The sequence below is a fragment of the Rhamphochromis sp. 'chilingali' genome (genome assembly GCF_963969265.1).
Source record: "Rhamphochromis sp. 'chilingali' genome assembly, chromosome: 18".
In the NCBI taxonomy this organism is placed as follows: Eukaryota; Metazoa; Chordata; class Actinopteri; order Cichliformes; family Cichlidae; genus Rhamphochromis; species Rhamphochromis sp. 'chilingali'.
Genome location: NC_137945.1, coordinates 6,495,704 through 6,511,259, shown reverse-complemented (window position 1 = coordinate 6,511,259; position 15,556 = coordinate 6,495,704). Strand labels below are relative to the sequence as shown.

Sequence of the window (15,556 nt, the reverse complement as noted above, 5' to 3'; positions counted from 1 at the left end):
TGACAGCACTAGTGGGAACACAACGAATATGACTGCACATTTATGCCGACATCATCCTAGTGCAAAGACAAGTGGAAGCAGACAAAAACAACAAGCACGCATGCCACAAACTTTACAGAGTGATTTAGACAGCTGTTAGCACATGATTCTCCTTATAGGGACCTGATATGTTTAATATGCTGCTGAGAATATAGCCAGAAGAAGAGTATAGTATAGCTTTTATTTTGGAAAGAGCCATTTCTCTGTAATAAACTCTCTTTCCAAAGATGAGTGATTCCTCAATCAGATTTATTTATTTATTTTTTGTTGTTTCAGCAACATTAAATTTAAAAACTGTACTTTTGAGTTAAAATATATATTTATAATTTTAATAAATGACAAATTAAAAAGGCATGAAAATTTTTGTCTCTAAAAAAATATTGAACCGTGACACCAAAGTATCGAACCGACTGAACTGTGAATTTTGTGTATCGTTGCACTCCTAGTGTGAGGTAAAAGTGCTACAATGAAAAACATTTCAAGAAAATGTAAAATAAATGTATTCCAGGATAAAACACAGCTGTCTTTGTCTTGTGCAAATCGTTGTGTCGGCTCACTGGGCATTTGATTCCAATAACAGGCCTCAGTCTCTCCTGCTACTGGTCTGCCATACTGCTAAATTTGGTATCGGTGCTCAAACCTTTTGTGTCTGTTTGCCCACCTCGGGAAGCAAAAATTTGTTTTTTTGTCAGATGAACATATGAGACACTTTGACTCTTCAGTGCAGTGTGGAGCCTAACAAAGATCTGTTTTGTGTCCCAGCTGATCAGCAGGAGGAGAAGAGTCTGACGGAGCAGCAGAGGAACATTTTCAGCTACTTGGACTCAGCTCAGCCACTACAGAGGAAACAATGAGCTCAACACAGAAGGTGACAGACAGAGCAGGGCGATATGACCAAAAATGTTTATCACGATATACATTTGAAAATTTGCGATAACAATATAGCTGACGATAAAATTGACACTAGACAAAATACTTTACAACTCCACGACTTTATCAGTGCAAAAGAACCCCATCAATGTATTTTCACTTAAACAAGCAGCTGTTTTTTATGTGCATTAAAGTTATATAAAAATTTAACAGTGCAAATACAAATGCCTTGGAGCAAATGTCGGCCAATTTCCTCTGGAAAATCCTTTTGGTTAAACTCTCAGCAAGCAATTTGCATTTGCACTGTTAAATTTTTATATAACTTTAATGCACATAAAAAAACAGCTGCTTGTTTAAGTGAAAATATATTGATGGGTGTTTTGCACTAATAAAGTTGTGGAGTTGTAAAGTATTTTGTCTCGCGTCAATTACATCGTCAGTTATATTGTTATCACAAATTTTCAAATGTATATCGTGATAAATATTTTTGGTCATATCGCCCTGCTCTACTTTCATGTTGTTACTGTTTAGGCTTAAATAGGTTTGATGTTTGGTGCCTTTTTCTTAATGTAAAAAAAACCAGTATTGTTCATTTTGTCAGCAGCTAATAAGACAAACATAGGATTTATTATCACTGAATGGTTATGTATAAATCTAGAAAAAGTGTGTGTGTGTGTGTGTGTGTGTGTGTGTGTGTGTGTGTGTGTGTGTGTGTGTGTGTGTGTGTGTGTGTGTGTGGCAGGTTGGATGTAATGTGTCAGAACTACCAGCAGGTGGGGATAAGAGACCTTTAAGGTGTTTGGTGCCACACTCCACCTTCAGGTTTAAAACTAGTGTTAATGGAGGGAGTTTGAAGGTTGAGTTTGTTCCACGACTGCATTTCACTCACTGCCTCTGTTTGTATCTCTGTCACTGCAGGACCAACATGGAGCCAGAAGTCAGCGCTCTCAGGAGGCCGACAAACCTCACAGAAGAAAGGGAGAGAAAACACACACCTGTGACGAGTGTGGGAAGGGTTTTATTTCCAAGTGTCATCTAAAACAGCATCAGGTCATCCACACTGGAGAGAGACCGTTCAGCTGTGACTTGTGTGGAAAGTCTTTTTCCTGGAAGGTTGCTCTAAAACAACACCAACTCATCCACAGTGGAGTTAAAGCGTACAGCTGTGATCAGTGTGGCAGAGCTTTTACTCAAAGTGGCCACTTACAGAGTCATCTAGTTAGCCACTCTGGAATTAAGGCATACAGCTGTGACATCTGTGGAAAAACTTTCAGCCAGAGAGGGTACCGAAATAGACACCTACGCATTCACACCAGACATGATGTGTACTGCTGTGAACAGTGTGGCAAATACTTTGCTACAGACGCACAGTTACAACAACACATGTTTATCCACACTGAGGAGAGACCTTATAAATGTGACCTGTGTGAGAAGACTTTTAAATCTCCACATTACCTGAGACGACACCAACAGATCCACACCAGAAAGAGACTCTCCAAGTGCAGTTACTGTGAGGTATGTATTTATATTGTTATCTTGTCATTTTAGCCTGACTGTTTGGAACAACTCTGCTCATTAAACTGTGTTAGCATGTTAGCAATTCTACTGCATGGAAAAGCAGCTCTGAGTGATTATTCAGATTTTCATGTCAGTTATGATTTTAGTATTACTGTAGTATTATGGTGGTAGTATTGTAGTTATTGCAGCCCAGTAAACTGAGTGTGTTAACTGAAACAGTAAAATGTAATTGGACGTCTGCAGAGATGCTCTTTATTTCAGGCGACGTTCAGGATAAAAATGTTGAAGGACTGACTTACACTGTCTTTGTGTCTTTGTTTAGAAGCAGAGTGACACAGATGGATCCAGTTCTCAACCCTGTCATCACTGTGGTGGTGGGAAAGACTTTCGTTGTGACCTTTGTGGAAAAACTTTCAGTCAGCAAAAGACCCTAAAAATACATCAACGTAGACACACTGGAGACAAACTGAAATACTGCAAAGAATGTGGGATAAGCTTCACCACATCAACTGACTTAAAACGACATGAACTGATTCACAGTGGGGTTAAAAAGCACCTCTGTGATCAGTGTGGGTCATCCTTCACCACTACAAATAAGCTTAAAAGACACAAACGAGTCCACACAGGAGAGAAACCATACAAGTGCAGACACTGTGACAAAAGCTTCTCAGATTCAGGTAATCGTAACAATCATGAACGTACACACATGGAAGGAAACTACAGCTGTGACCAGTGTGACAAGAGCTTCAGGAATCTCAGTTCATACTCCAAACACAAACGATCCCACGTTACTAATAAACTGTTTCACTGTTACCAATGTGCCAAAACATTCACCTCATTGTCTGCTCTGTGCAAACATCAGCGTGATCACTCAGGGCTGAAATCACTCCCATCACTGGATCACAGTGAATCTGAAGAGACAGAAAGATCCTCTGGTTTCAGTGTCAGACTCAAAAAGCTTGAGATCAGGCTCCACAGAGTTCAGATAGAATCATTTAAACTTGTGTTGAACTGAACTGGTTGCTGGGCTGAACTTCTGCATTACCAATGCAAACTGAATAATACAGAAGATGAAAGAATAGACTTTGATCAGTTAATAAAGCTCATGATCTTGATTCATTGTGGCTGCTACACAGATACTTCTGGGTCACTTCTCTCAGTTAGGAACCTTCCTCACCAAAACTGACTGTTGGACCACACCCCTGGTTTCATGAGAAGTTGTTTAAGCCATGATTTCTCTTCCTGTATTTCAGAGTAAAGACTGAAGTGACAAATGGAAACATGTTTAAAAAACGCAATGTGAGAGAGACGTTGAGGTCCTTGGAAGTTACCCTGGGTTTTTCTGTCACCCTGCTAGATGTTACACACCTTGTCATTGGACTGATTTCTACTGCTGGACTACTCCTGGGGAGAGTAACAATACTCTTACTAATTAGCTCCCTTTCACACCTTTGGGGATATTTATTTTTGTGCTTGCAGCGCTGTGAGCCAGAACAGCGAGAGAAAAACCTGCAACAGCGACGAGCCGAATGCTTAAGTGAATCCCAGCAGCTGCACATGTGCTACGCTGATTTAGAAGATATCTTTGCTCTTCATAATTCATAACTTCATAATTACACCCTGTGTAATTATGAAGTTATTGAGCTGCACATACTTTACGACCTGCTTAAGTTCGAGGTCACAGCGTCTGTAGAGCAGCTGGAACATAATGAAGTCTACAAGGTTAAAGTTTTATCTTCACTTGTTGTTCTCTCTGCTGCTTGGTTTGATGGATCTGAGAGCTTTTGTTTTTATTACTGTTATTATAATTATCATTAATATTTTACTCTTTAAAAGCTTTAAAATAGTGTTTGTGTTTTGAAAAGTTGATTTAAGAATTGAACAGAAACATCTGTCATAAAAATCGCCCAAAGGCACGGAGACAAACTCAAAGGATGCAACCTGTAACTTTCTCTTCCTTCATGTCAGCACCATCATCGATTATTTATAGTAAATGCATATAGCAACAGTAACACTTTAGTTTGGATTTCATAATTTCTGTAACTGGAAAATATTATTTTGTTTAAAGACAGAAGTGACTGGGTAGTTGCAACATTAAAGTGAAATATTTAATAGTCTAATAACAGATTAAATGCTGTGTTGAGGCTGTCGTTTCAGGAGGAGAGAAGCTGCAGAGAGGCGTGTAAGACTGCAACTCTGCTTCCTGGTCCCAGCTCTGGATAGTCATATTTTAGGGGGTTTAATAAATGTGTCCATATTTCTAGAAATGAGAGCTGCTCCATCCAAAGTGGGATGGATGCCGTCTCTCCTAACAAGACCAGGTTTCCTCCAGAAGATTTGCCAATTATCTATGAAGCCCACATCGTTTCTTGGACACCACTCAGCCAACCAGCAACTTAAGGAGAACATGTGGCTAAACATGTCACTCCTGGGCTGTATCCCAAAGGCTGCTCGAAATGCGGCCCTCAAATGTGTCCTTCATTTCCCTGAATTTTAAAGATGTGTCGGTGTAGACTTCGTGGCCCAACATATCCCAGATTGCATAGCGCGGCGGTGGATGTGGATAATTTTGCCGAAAAAAACGGTGGAAGCGGAGCGGCCAAAGAGTAAACGTTTAAAAGTAAGTACTGTTATGATGTCTCAACAGGACCTGGAAAAACTAGTCCATGCATTCATTTTTAGTAGGCTTGATTACTGTAACAGCATCTTTACAGGTCTACCTAAAAAATCAGTCGGACAACTGCAGCTCATTCAGAACTCTGCTGCTCGAGTCCTCACTAAGACCAAAAAAGTGGACCACACCAGTCCAGCTCTGAGGTCTTTACTCTGGCTGCCTGTCCGTCAGAGGATAGACTTTGAAGTTCTGATGCTGGTCTATAAAGCTCTGAATGGTTTAGGACCAAGATACATCAGTGACCTCCTGACCCAGTATGAACCTTCCAGATCCCTCAGGTCACCTGAATCCGTTTTTTTTATCAGTTCTCAGAGTCAGAACCAGACACGGAGAAGCTGCATTCAGATTTTATGCTCCATATATCTGGAACAAACTCCCAGAAACCTCAGATCAGCTGAAACACTCAGTTTATTTAAATCCAGGTTGAAGACTCACCTGTTCTCAGCTGCATTTGAATTACATTTTGAATTGCATTTGAATTGCATTTGAACTACACCTCTTATAAGGTGTAGTTACACACCTTATAAGAGAAGCACATGAGAAGAGAGGCGACCTAGCTGTATTGTGGCTGGACCTAACTAATGCGTATGGGTCGATCCCACACAAACTGGTTGAGCATGCTTTGCACCTCCACCATGTCCCCAGCAAGATCAAGGACCTAATCCTGGACTATTACGCCAATTTCAGGCTTAGGGTCACTTCTAGGGCAGTTACTTCAGACTGGCACCGACTCCAAAAAGGTATAATAACAGGCTGTACCATCTCAGTTACGCTCTTTGCCCTGGCAATGAACATGGTGGTAAAGGCTGCGGAGGTGGAGTGCAGAGGGCCGTTAACAAGGTCAGGTGTTCGTCAGCCCCCTATCAGAGCCTATATGGATGACCTCACCATTACAACATCATCAGTTCCCGGGTGTAGGTGGATCTTGCAAGGTCTTGAGAGACTCATCTCATGGGCAAGGATGAGTTTTAAACCTTCCAAGTCAAGATCGATGGTACTGAAGAAGGGCAAGGTGACGGGCAAGTTCCGGTTCTCAATTTCAGGAACCATTATTCCATCCATAACGGAACAACCAGTTAAGAGCTTGGGGAAACTCTTTGACTCCAGCCTGAAAGACTCTACTGCTATTCAGAAGGCAAATGAGGAGCTGGGAGCGTGGCTTATTAAGGTGGATAAGTCCGGCTTGCCTGGAAGATTTAAAGCCTGGATCTACCAGCATTCCATCCTGCCCCGAATCCTGTGGCCCTTGCTTGTCTATACAGTTCCAATAACTACTGTGGAATCCCTTGAAAGAAAGATCAGTGGCTTTCTTCGTAAGTGGCTGGGACTTCCCCGCAGTCTCACCAGCGCTGCCTTGTATGGGACAAGCAACAGCGTGCAGTTACCCTTCAGTGGTCTCACAGAAGAGTTCAAGGTGGCTCGCACACGAGAAGCCCTACAGTACAGAGATTCTAAAGACTGCAAGGTGGCATCAGCAGGCATTGAGGTAAGGACAGGAAGAAAGTGGAAGGCTGAGAAGGCAGTTGAGGTGGCGGAGTCACGCCTAAGGCAGAAAACACTAATGGGGGTCTTAGCAACAGGGGGAGCAGGCTTGGGGTACGTCCCAAAGGCCCAGGTCAGCAGGGCACAGGGAAAGGAGAGACACCAGCTACTCCAGGAAGAGGTCCGAGCAGGTGTGGAGGAGGAGCGAGTAAGCAGAGCTGTAGGCCTTGAGCGGCAGGGAGCATGGACAAGGTGGGAGGGCACCTTGCAGCGCAAGGTCACCTGGGCAAACATCATGCAGGCAGACTTCCACCGGATCCGATTCCTAGTGCAGGCAGTATACGACACTCTGCCAAGCCCAGCAAACCTCCATCTGTGGGGAAAGCGCGAGACACCTGCCTGTCCCCTGTGCTCTGGAAGAGGGACCCTAGAACACCTCCTTAGCAGCTGCCCAAGGGCCCTGGCCGATGGTCGGTATCGTTGGCGGCACGACCAGGTGCTCAGAGTAGTTGCTGAAAAGATTGCCTCAGCAATCAGCACCAGCAAGCATCATCATGCTCCGAGGAAGGCAATCTCTTTTATTAAGGCTGGAGAGAAACCCCAGGTGCGCCCACATTTGACAACTGGCCTTCTCAACACAGCCTCTGATTGGCAGCTACAGGCTGACCTGGGTAAACAACTAAAGTTCCCTCAGAACATTGCAAAAACATCACTCCGGCCAGACTTGATAATTATTTCTGAGGCCTCAAAACAGCTGATCATGCTGGAACTCACAGTGCCCTGGGAAGAGCGGATTGAGGAGGCTAATGAAAGGAAACGAGGAAAGTACCAGGAACTAGTGCAAGAGTGCAGGGGAAGGGGCTGGAAGACTTTCTATGAGCCCATAGAAGTGGGTTGTAGGGGCTTTGCAGGACGATCACTCTGCAAAGTCCTAGGCCGGCTGGGCGTGGCTGGGGCAGCCAAGAAGAGGGCCATCCAGGCTGTGAGTGAAGTGGCAGAGAAAGCCACAAGGTGGCTGTGGATTAAGAGGGCTGATCCGTGGGTAGCTACTGGTACGCAAGTCGGGGCCTGATCACCCCCGGCTGGGTCGCCTGGGCGAGGGTGTATGATGTTGTGAGACCCGAAACACCTGATGACCCTAGGATACATCACTGAAGATGCGTACCAGTGCATCCAGGAGATGTGTCTTTATAGTTAAACTCTGGCTGAGCCAGTGACGCCTAGGAAGAGTCTAGGTGACAACCAAGAAAGTTTGGTGATGACTGGAGAGACAGATGACAGCTCGGAAAGACGGCTCCAGGGCCAGGGTGGGCTAGCATCCCGGTCTGCAGTTTTCGCGAGAAAGCACCCAAAAAGCTATGGAAAGCCCTAAAGAAAGATACCCCCAGGAGACCCCGAGAGGGGGGGAGGATGAGGTCTCCAATCGGACGGACTTAAGGTTAACGACTAATGCAATGGAAAGGACTACGAGTAAGACATGTATCTGCGGCAAGCTGTGCAAGAACCAGCGTGGCCTAAATGTCCATCAGGCTAGAATGAAATGTTTGGAGCGGGAGAGTGAGGTGCAACGCACAGGTCCTGAACCTGGTGAGACGCAGGAGGAGCCCGGCCAGGAGGCACCCCACAGAGCCCAGTCCCTCCATGCACAGGACTCTTCCAATCCAAGCAGTGTAGTTCCACAACAGCGGATTAAGTGGCCCCCAGCCAGCAGCCAGAGCGAGTGGCAGAAGTTTGATGAGGATGTCTCCAACATCATACAAGCTGTGGCCAAAAGAGAGAGACCCGAAACACCTGATGACCCTAGGATACATCACTGAAGATGCGTACCAGTGCATCCAGGAGATGTGTCTTTATAGAATAAAGCACCAAATCCACACTTTTAAGCTTAAATTCTTTTTAATCAATTTTAAATCATGCTTTTTATTTTTGTTTTTTAATGTCTCTGTAAAGCACTTTGAATGACCTTGTTGTTGAATTGTGCTATACAAATAAACTCGCCTTACTGAATACTATGTCACTTATTTATGTGCAAATGTTTAATAATGAAGAACATTAAAGCATTACTGTTGGCCACATGTCGGCAAAGTTATGTGACATTAGTGATGTTTGTACTAACTTGGTTTTAAAGCCTTTAAAATATTCGCTGTTCAATAGTCGACCTTAATCTTACACAGAATGTGATGATTTTATGGATAATTAAAGTCAGTCATATATCCACAAACACAACAAGCTGAAAGTCAGTGATGCTGCTCGGTTTGCAGTCCTGAATATCACGGCACAAGCAGGATTCACTGCACTGTTAATGTTAGCTATGTTATATTGCTGCCTCTGTTCGGTGGTGTCGAGCCAAACGGACTTTAATGTGTGTTTGAACGAGCTGACGGTTCACTCGTTAAGCTGAAAGAAAGATGCCTCCGTGCAAGCTTGAACATGTTGCGTGTGCCGTCGGAACTGGATTTCAGTCTAAACTGGTGTCCGTGTTGGTCCTGCAGAGAATCAGAGTTGGAAAAGTTGTTAATGTAGCAAAAAACAAAATGTAATGCATTTTGTTCATAATCTCTTTAAAGTCATGATCTTTTTTTTTTATCGCTGTCACTGGAGTGGGTAAATGAGTCTGCAAAGTTAAAAAAACAGATTTACATTTATTGTTTATTACTTTTATCGTCATCATCCCATTTATACACATTTAAGAAATAACGTGTAAAATAACCTTTTGTTTGCATTTGGAGACTCGGCGTTTGAACCATCCCAGATATCGGCACCAGGGAACCAACTTCTCAAGCCGGTAAAAAGGTCAAGGACACAGTTACACGATCGCTAAACTAACCTGTTTTTGAATAAAAGAAAACCATATAAGCATGATCCCTGGAATCTCGGTTTAAAAAAAGAGAAGCACTACAAATTACTTTTCTTATGTTTAGTATACAGGAGTTGCTGCTCACACTCTGAGTTGCACTAGTGTGTCTGTCAGACGCCCGCACGCGCAGTCACGCCGGACACTTCCTGACCTTATTTCCACGAGCCCTCGACTCAGCTGCAAAGTTCTTACGGGGTCAGTTTCATCAGAATTATCTGCCATCATTCAGACATAAGTTGAGCAATGGTTTAACCAATTTTTTCCATCAAGCCATGAAGGGATGCCGGAATTAAACAGAACATAGGATGTAAGTTAAGGAAATATAAGTTTGACCTTGGAGCACATCTCCTTCAGCGTTCACAATAATGGATTGCATTTCTCTCAGTCAACTGACTGTTTAGGGGGGAAAGCGGCTAATAGTTAGTGGGCTCTGTGTTTGTTGTTTTTTAATCACACTAGGAGTGAACAAAAGCAGAAAACAACCCTGTAAAGATGCAGACTGTGAAAGTCTGGTATATACCACAAATCTTACCAGCTGTAACTGAGTTTTTTGTGGTTTAAGTTATAAGTACGTGTCAAGACTTCTGTCTCCCAGCAACATTGCCGATGTGATCCTTCTTTTTTGTTCCCTATTAATGATCTACGGTAATATGTGATATTGCCCCCATAAAATAATAAGGCTTTAATGAAATCATTGTGATACAGAGATTTGGATTCTTGTGCGTGCAATGTGCATGAAGTAGATAAACAAGAAATTTAGTCAAGATTGGATGTACTTCTGTGTTTACCAACTGCTCCAAACTGACTTTATGCTTCATACGTGTCAACTCAGGGAACTCCTGTTGTGACCTCCCCTCTGTGAGCACACACGCACACACACACACACGCACGCACGCACGCACGCACACACACACACGCACGCACGCACACACACACATGCACACACACACATGCACACACACACGCACGCACGCACACACACACATGCACACACACACATGCACACACAGAAAGAGAGAAACAGAGATCATTAATGCAGAGGATTGCAGCAGCTCTTGTATTTTCACTCTCTGCTGGATTTTAGATGAACAGTCACATAAATCTCGCTCCAAATTATTTGAAAAAAACATCAAAGTATCACAGTATCGTGTTTTTTTGTTAGGGTCAAACTTCTCTTTGGGTAAAAATTAAGCCAACATCCAAGTGTCAAAGGTCGGTTCCAGGATGAAGGTCAAAGGGAAAGTCCCTGGGACGCTTCCGGTTATGTTTCCATCCGGCGTAGTCATCTGACGGGTCCGTGCTATATCGCCCTTCCTGACCCGGACTGGTATAACGTTTTGTAGAAAAGTTTGATCGATTCGCATGTCTGTCTGTGCTTTACAAACACTCTTAAAGAAAAACAAACATCAGCCAAACACACGGTTCATCCTGATTGTCAGGTGTCGGCCATCCAGATTCCAGAGGTGCTGTGAAAGGTCATAAAGTTAACACTGTGCTGTAAAAAGAAGGCTGGAGTGCACAGAAACTGGTAGAGATGCAGGTATCTGGTCGTCCTGGGTTTCACAGACTAAAAGCTAAAAAGAATAAACACATTAAGTTGCTGCACATTTGTAGAATAACATTTAAGATTACTTTAAAAATATTTTTTTATTACATTAAATGTAAAGAGTCAAATGGAAGTCTTTCTAAAGTTATATCATGATATTTATATTATGAAAAGCAGATTTTTGACAATTTAAGGTTTTTACATTTTTAGATAAAATAAACACAAAAAAACAAATAACAAGAACACAAAACTGGCAAACCCAACCAAAACTGACCAAAATCTACTGAAAATACTCCCACACGACAGAACCTCTCCTCTGCCTCTCTGGCTCCATATCTCTCAATAGAACGATCTGTGGTTTGCTATCTCTCACCATCAGAACACTCCACAAATCCTGCGAATGACTCACTTCCTTATAAACAGTGTTGGCAAGTTATTTTGAAAAAGTAATTAATTATAGTTACTAGATACTTCTTCAAATAAGTCACTTAGTTAGTAACTGAGTTACAAGATTCTGAAAGTAATGAATTACTTGAAAACTAACTATAGCGTTACTTTAAAAAAACGTTTAACCCTCTGGGCTCCAGGGGATAATTGGCCATTTTTAACTACTTTTGATTTTACCTCCATATTTCACCTTTACAAACGATTTACTTTGCCTTGTTTGGCATCATTCTTTTCAGCACAACCTCACATGTCTGAATTTACAGTCATGTTCTCATTTTGACATACTGTACTGACACAATTGATCTAAAATCAGACAAAAACATAAAATCCGAGTAGAAAAAGTTATATATTTTACTGTAACCACCACAAACATGTTTAATGAATCACATTTCATAATTTTAAATGCAAATATTAATTGACAATTTTAAAATCATATGCAACAGTTTGTCGATGCAAGGCTGAGGGTGCTTTTGTAAGATCCAGGAAGAGGTGGCTGGAGGAGGGAGAACAAAATTCTGCTTTTTCAGGCTTGAAAAATACAGATCCAAAATCAACTAAATATTAATGGCACTGTCTTTGACAATCCTAGAGAAATTTCACATTTCTGTGCCAAATTCTATACTAAACTGTACAACTCAAACTATAATGAGGATGTCTCAACACTGTTTCTCAATAATATTAAAAACCTAAAAACTATTGTTGTGGAAGATAGAAGTCTCTGTGACAGCCCTCTGACTGTGGAGGGAGTTTGTAATTCTATTTCTGCACTTAAGGCCAACAAATCTCCTGGCACAGATGGTTCAACTGCAGAGTTTTATAAATCATTTACTAATCTCCTGGCTGCGTTCTTACTGCAGGTTTTCTTTCATAGAAAGTATGGAGAATAACACCCTCCCTCCTACTCTTACTCAGGGTCTCATAACACTTATTCCAAAGCCAAACAAAGACTTACTTCTTATTGATAGTTGGAGACCCGTCTGTCTGCTCAATAATGACTATGAGATTATGATTTTAGTACTTACTAACAGAATTAAAGAGGTCTTGGATACAATTATCGATGAGACACAGTCAGGCTTTATAAGAAATAGATACATTTCTAATGACATTAGACTGGTTTTAGATCTACTTGATTACTCTGATTTGGTATCTGACAATAGCTTCATTCTCTTCCTGGATTTTTAAAAGGCTTTTGATACAATTGAACATCAATTTATGTTCCACTCTTTGGAAAAATTTAGCATTTTTCTGTAAAGCTTCAAAACCTTGTACACAAATGGCAATAGCTCAATTAAAATGACTAACGGCTCCACCCCGAGATTTGACCTGTTATACAAGGAATCACCATAGCTGATAAGGAGCTCATCATCAGCCAGCAAGCTGATGACACCACACTCTTCTTGAAGAATGCAAATCAAATCCGTCCAGCCCTTAGTGTTATTAGTGATTTCTCTGAGGCATCTGGTTTATGTCTAAATCTAAAAAATGTGAATTACTAGCAATTAAAGGCTGCACTGCAAATGCTATCTGTAACATTTCTGTTAAAAAAGAAGTCACATACCCAGGACTGTTAATATCCCAAGACCAAAAGTCAAGATGCTCATCAAACTTCACTCCGATTATACAAAGTGTCGCGGTTCGAATTTTGAGGAAGAGACCTACGACTGAAAGTCCATAGTGGGTCAACACAAAATATTTTATTAAAACACCTATAAATGGTGAAAATAGACACTGCAAAACATCAGGCTCCATCTCCCTCCGCAGGGAGCGCAGACAGAGTCCTCGGAGGTGTTCAAAAAGTGTTTTATTACACACACACAGTACACGTACAGTGTGCGGGGAAGCCTTGATCTTTCGTCTTCTCCTTTCTGCTCTTTACAGAAAGCTTTATAGCCTTTAATGACGTCAGGACAATTCCCAGACCTCCTCTATGTTCAGAACAACAAGACTTTCCCAGAATTAATACCAGATGTTTCCACTCATGTTTCCTGGGAACCTAACCAATAGTGTGTAGAGTGTGTAGTTTTGTGAAATTGTGGGTTCAGGCCAAAGAGAGTTGACTATCCTTATCTGACCTGGGCCTGCCTGGACCTGCAGCCAAGCTGGTGCTTTCTAGAATGTGTTTTATTCTGCGTGCTCTGAAATAACTGATAAATGATACATGATAAACTGATGATAAGCTGATGATAAGTAATACAGACTAATGAAGTAATGATGAAATAATGACAGTGCATGTAAATGATAACACAGTGACAGTAAAATAACATGTTTTTCTTGACAAAAAAAACACAAAAAAAAGTTCAACCAGTGGCTGCAAAGGGATTTATCTCTGAAAGGTAGAGTTTTAATTACTAAAGCTGAAGGGATATCCCGACTGGCATATGCTGCTCTCTCCTTACATCTGGATAAGAAAATTAGTAAAGACATCGACCGCATGCTCTTTAATTTTATATGGAAAAACCATAAGCAGGTCCTCTTAGCGTGGACCCTCATTTATAAACACAACTTCTCACCACACATATAACTCATCTGGAACAACAGAGATATTTTATTTCTTTTATTATCACTTTTCCTGGAAACTTGGGTCCAAAATGGGATCCTATTGGTGGCTCAGCTGGTTAATAAAGAGGGAGTACGACTTACTTACAATGAATCCCTTACACTATATAATTTCCCGTAAGTGTTTGGGAATTCTCAATGGTGCTTGGTGCCATACCCTCAGGTACTTTAATGTTATATAAAAACACTGACAGTTCAATATCTACCTCTGTCACTCTCCCTGATCCAGCTGAGTCAGCAGTGGGAAAAATCTGCTTTTCACAGGAACTTGGTAACAGCAATAAGAGAATACGTAGTTTATTCCAAGAATATATCGTGTCTCTCCCATATATATAATAACTTACTGGAACCAACATGTTCCAGATATCACCTGGAAGACCGTCTGGATGATCCCATAAATATCTAATTGTAAACAAGGTGAAGGAAATCTCACATAAAATTCTTCATAAATGTTACCCAGCCAGTCACTATATGGTAACATTTAAAAGACACATAAATACTAATTGAACTTTCTGTGGGGATCATCCAGAAACTGTAGCACATCTTTTTTGGTACTGTTCCTCTACACAGAGATTCTGGAAGAATTTAGCAGTTTTGTTATTGTCCATATTTTAAGGGAGTTTTCTTAATGATGGGAAAATGTTTTATTCTGTTTCTTTAAGTTCACCAGGAAGAATGATAAATGTTTTTTATTATACATTTCTTAATACGTTTAGCTAAATGTTCTATCCATAAATGTAAGTTTATTAATAAAACACCATATTTCTGCTTTTTTATAAGGATATGGAATAGTACATACCAGTGGCGGCTGGCCCATAGGGGGCGCTCGGGCTCCGCCCCCCCAAATGTGGAGGAGTAAAAATATATATTTTTAAAAAATTCATCAATGATAGTTTTACTATGTGTGTGCCCATATACAGCCAGGCGTATTTTAACATTTTCACCAGCTGACTCATTAAAGTTCAACCAACAAACGGTGTTTTTCTTCTTCTGGGGCGCTCGTCAAAGCGCCCTTGATATGCAGCGAAATAGCCTATCATTAAATGGTTGCCAGGGGAAAATAATAAATATTTGACCTATCAGCGTCGCTGAATTAAATGGTTTGGGGGCGCTTAAAATTGCGCCCCTGCAGAAAACGCGCGAAGATTTGCTGTTCTAGAATTTTACCTCAGTCAGTAGCCTAAGTGAGCTATAAGGTCAGAGAGAGACGATGGCAGCGGTATTGTTAACGGTTGAGGCACAGCCTCCCCCAAATTCGGTTAGATCGCTTCTAACCTACCCTTTTGCCAGAAGGACAATGGCAGAAAAACTGCAAGTTAAAGAGTTGGGACCTGACAAGCCCGAAATTCAACTAACCCAGGCAACGAAGGAGAAGTCAAAAGCATACAACAGGACTTTTTGTCGGAGTTGGTTCCAGCGCAAGTCGTGGCTGACGACTCAGCCACGCTGGCGCTGGCGCTCTATCAGGTTCTGATGGAAAACAACCTTCAAGACACATTCACCGAAACTGTAAGTCTTCTTAACATCCTCATCACCACACCAATGACAACATCAGAATCGGAGAGGT

The 15,556-nt window shown here is 41.7% G+C and overlaps 1 protein-coding gene across 6 annotated transcripts in view; it reads left to right on the top strand.

Annotated features, from left to right (window-relative positions):
* The window catches only part of LOC308385445 (uncharacterized protein), a 227,905-nt gene that overhangs the window by 28,345 nt on the left and 184,004 nt on the right, over positions 1-15,556 (top strand). For 2 of the 6 annotated variants that reach the window (XM_080864337.1, XM_080864335.1), the window contains exons 2-4: positions 802-907; positions 1,828-2,424; positions 2,753-14,782. In XM_080864337.1, coding sequence (XP_080720463.1) covers positions 890-907; positions 1,828-2,424; positions 2,753-3,442 — 1,305 coding nt within the window. In that variant the 5' untranslated portion in view covers positions 802-889 and the 3' untranslated portion in view covers positions 3,443-14,782. Of the gene's footprint in view, positions 1-801; positions 908-1,827; positions 2,425-2,749; positions 14,783-15,556 lie in introns of those variants that run through there. The other 4 variants (XM_080864333.1, XM_080864334.1, XM_080864338.1 and 1 more) reach the window with 3 other exon arrangements.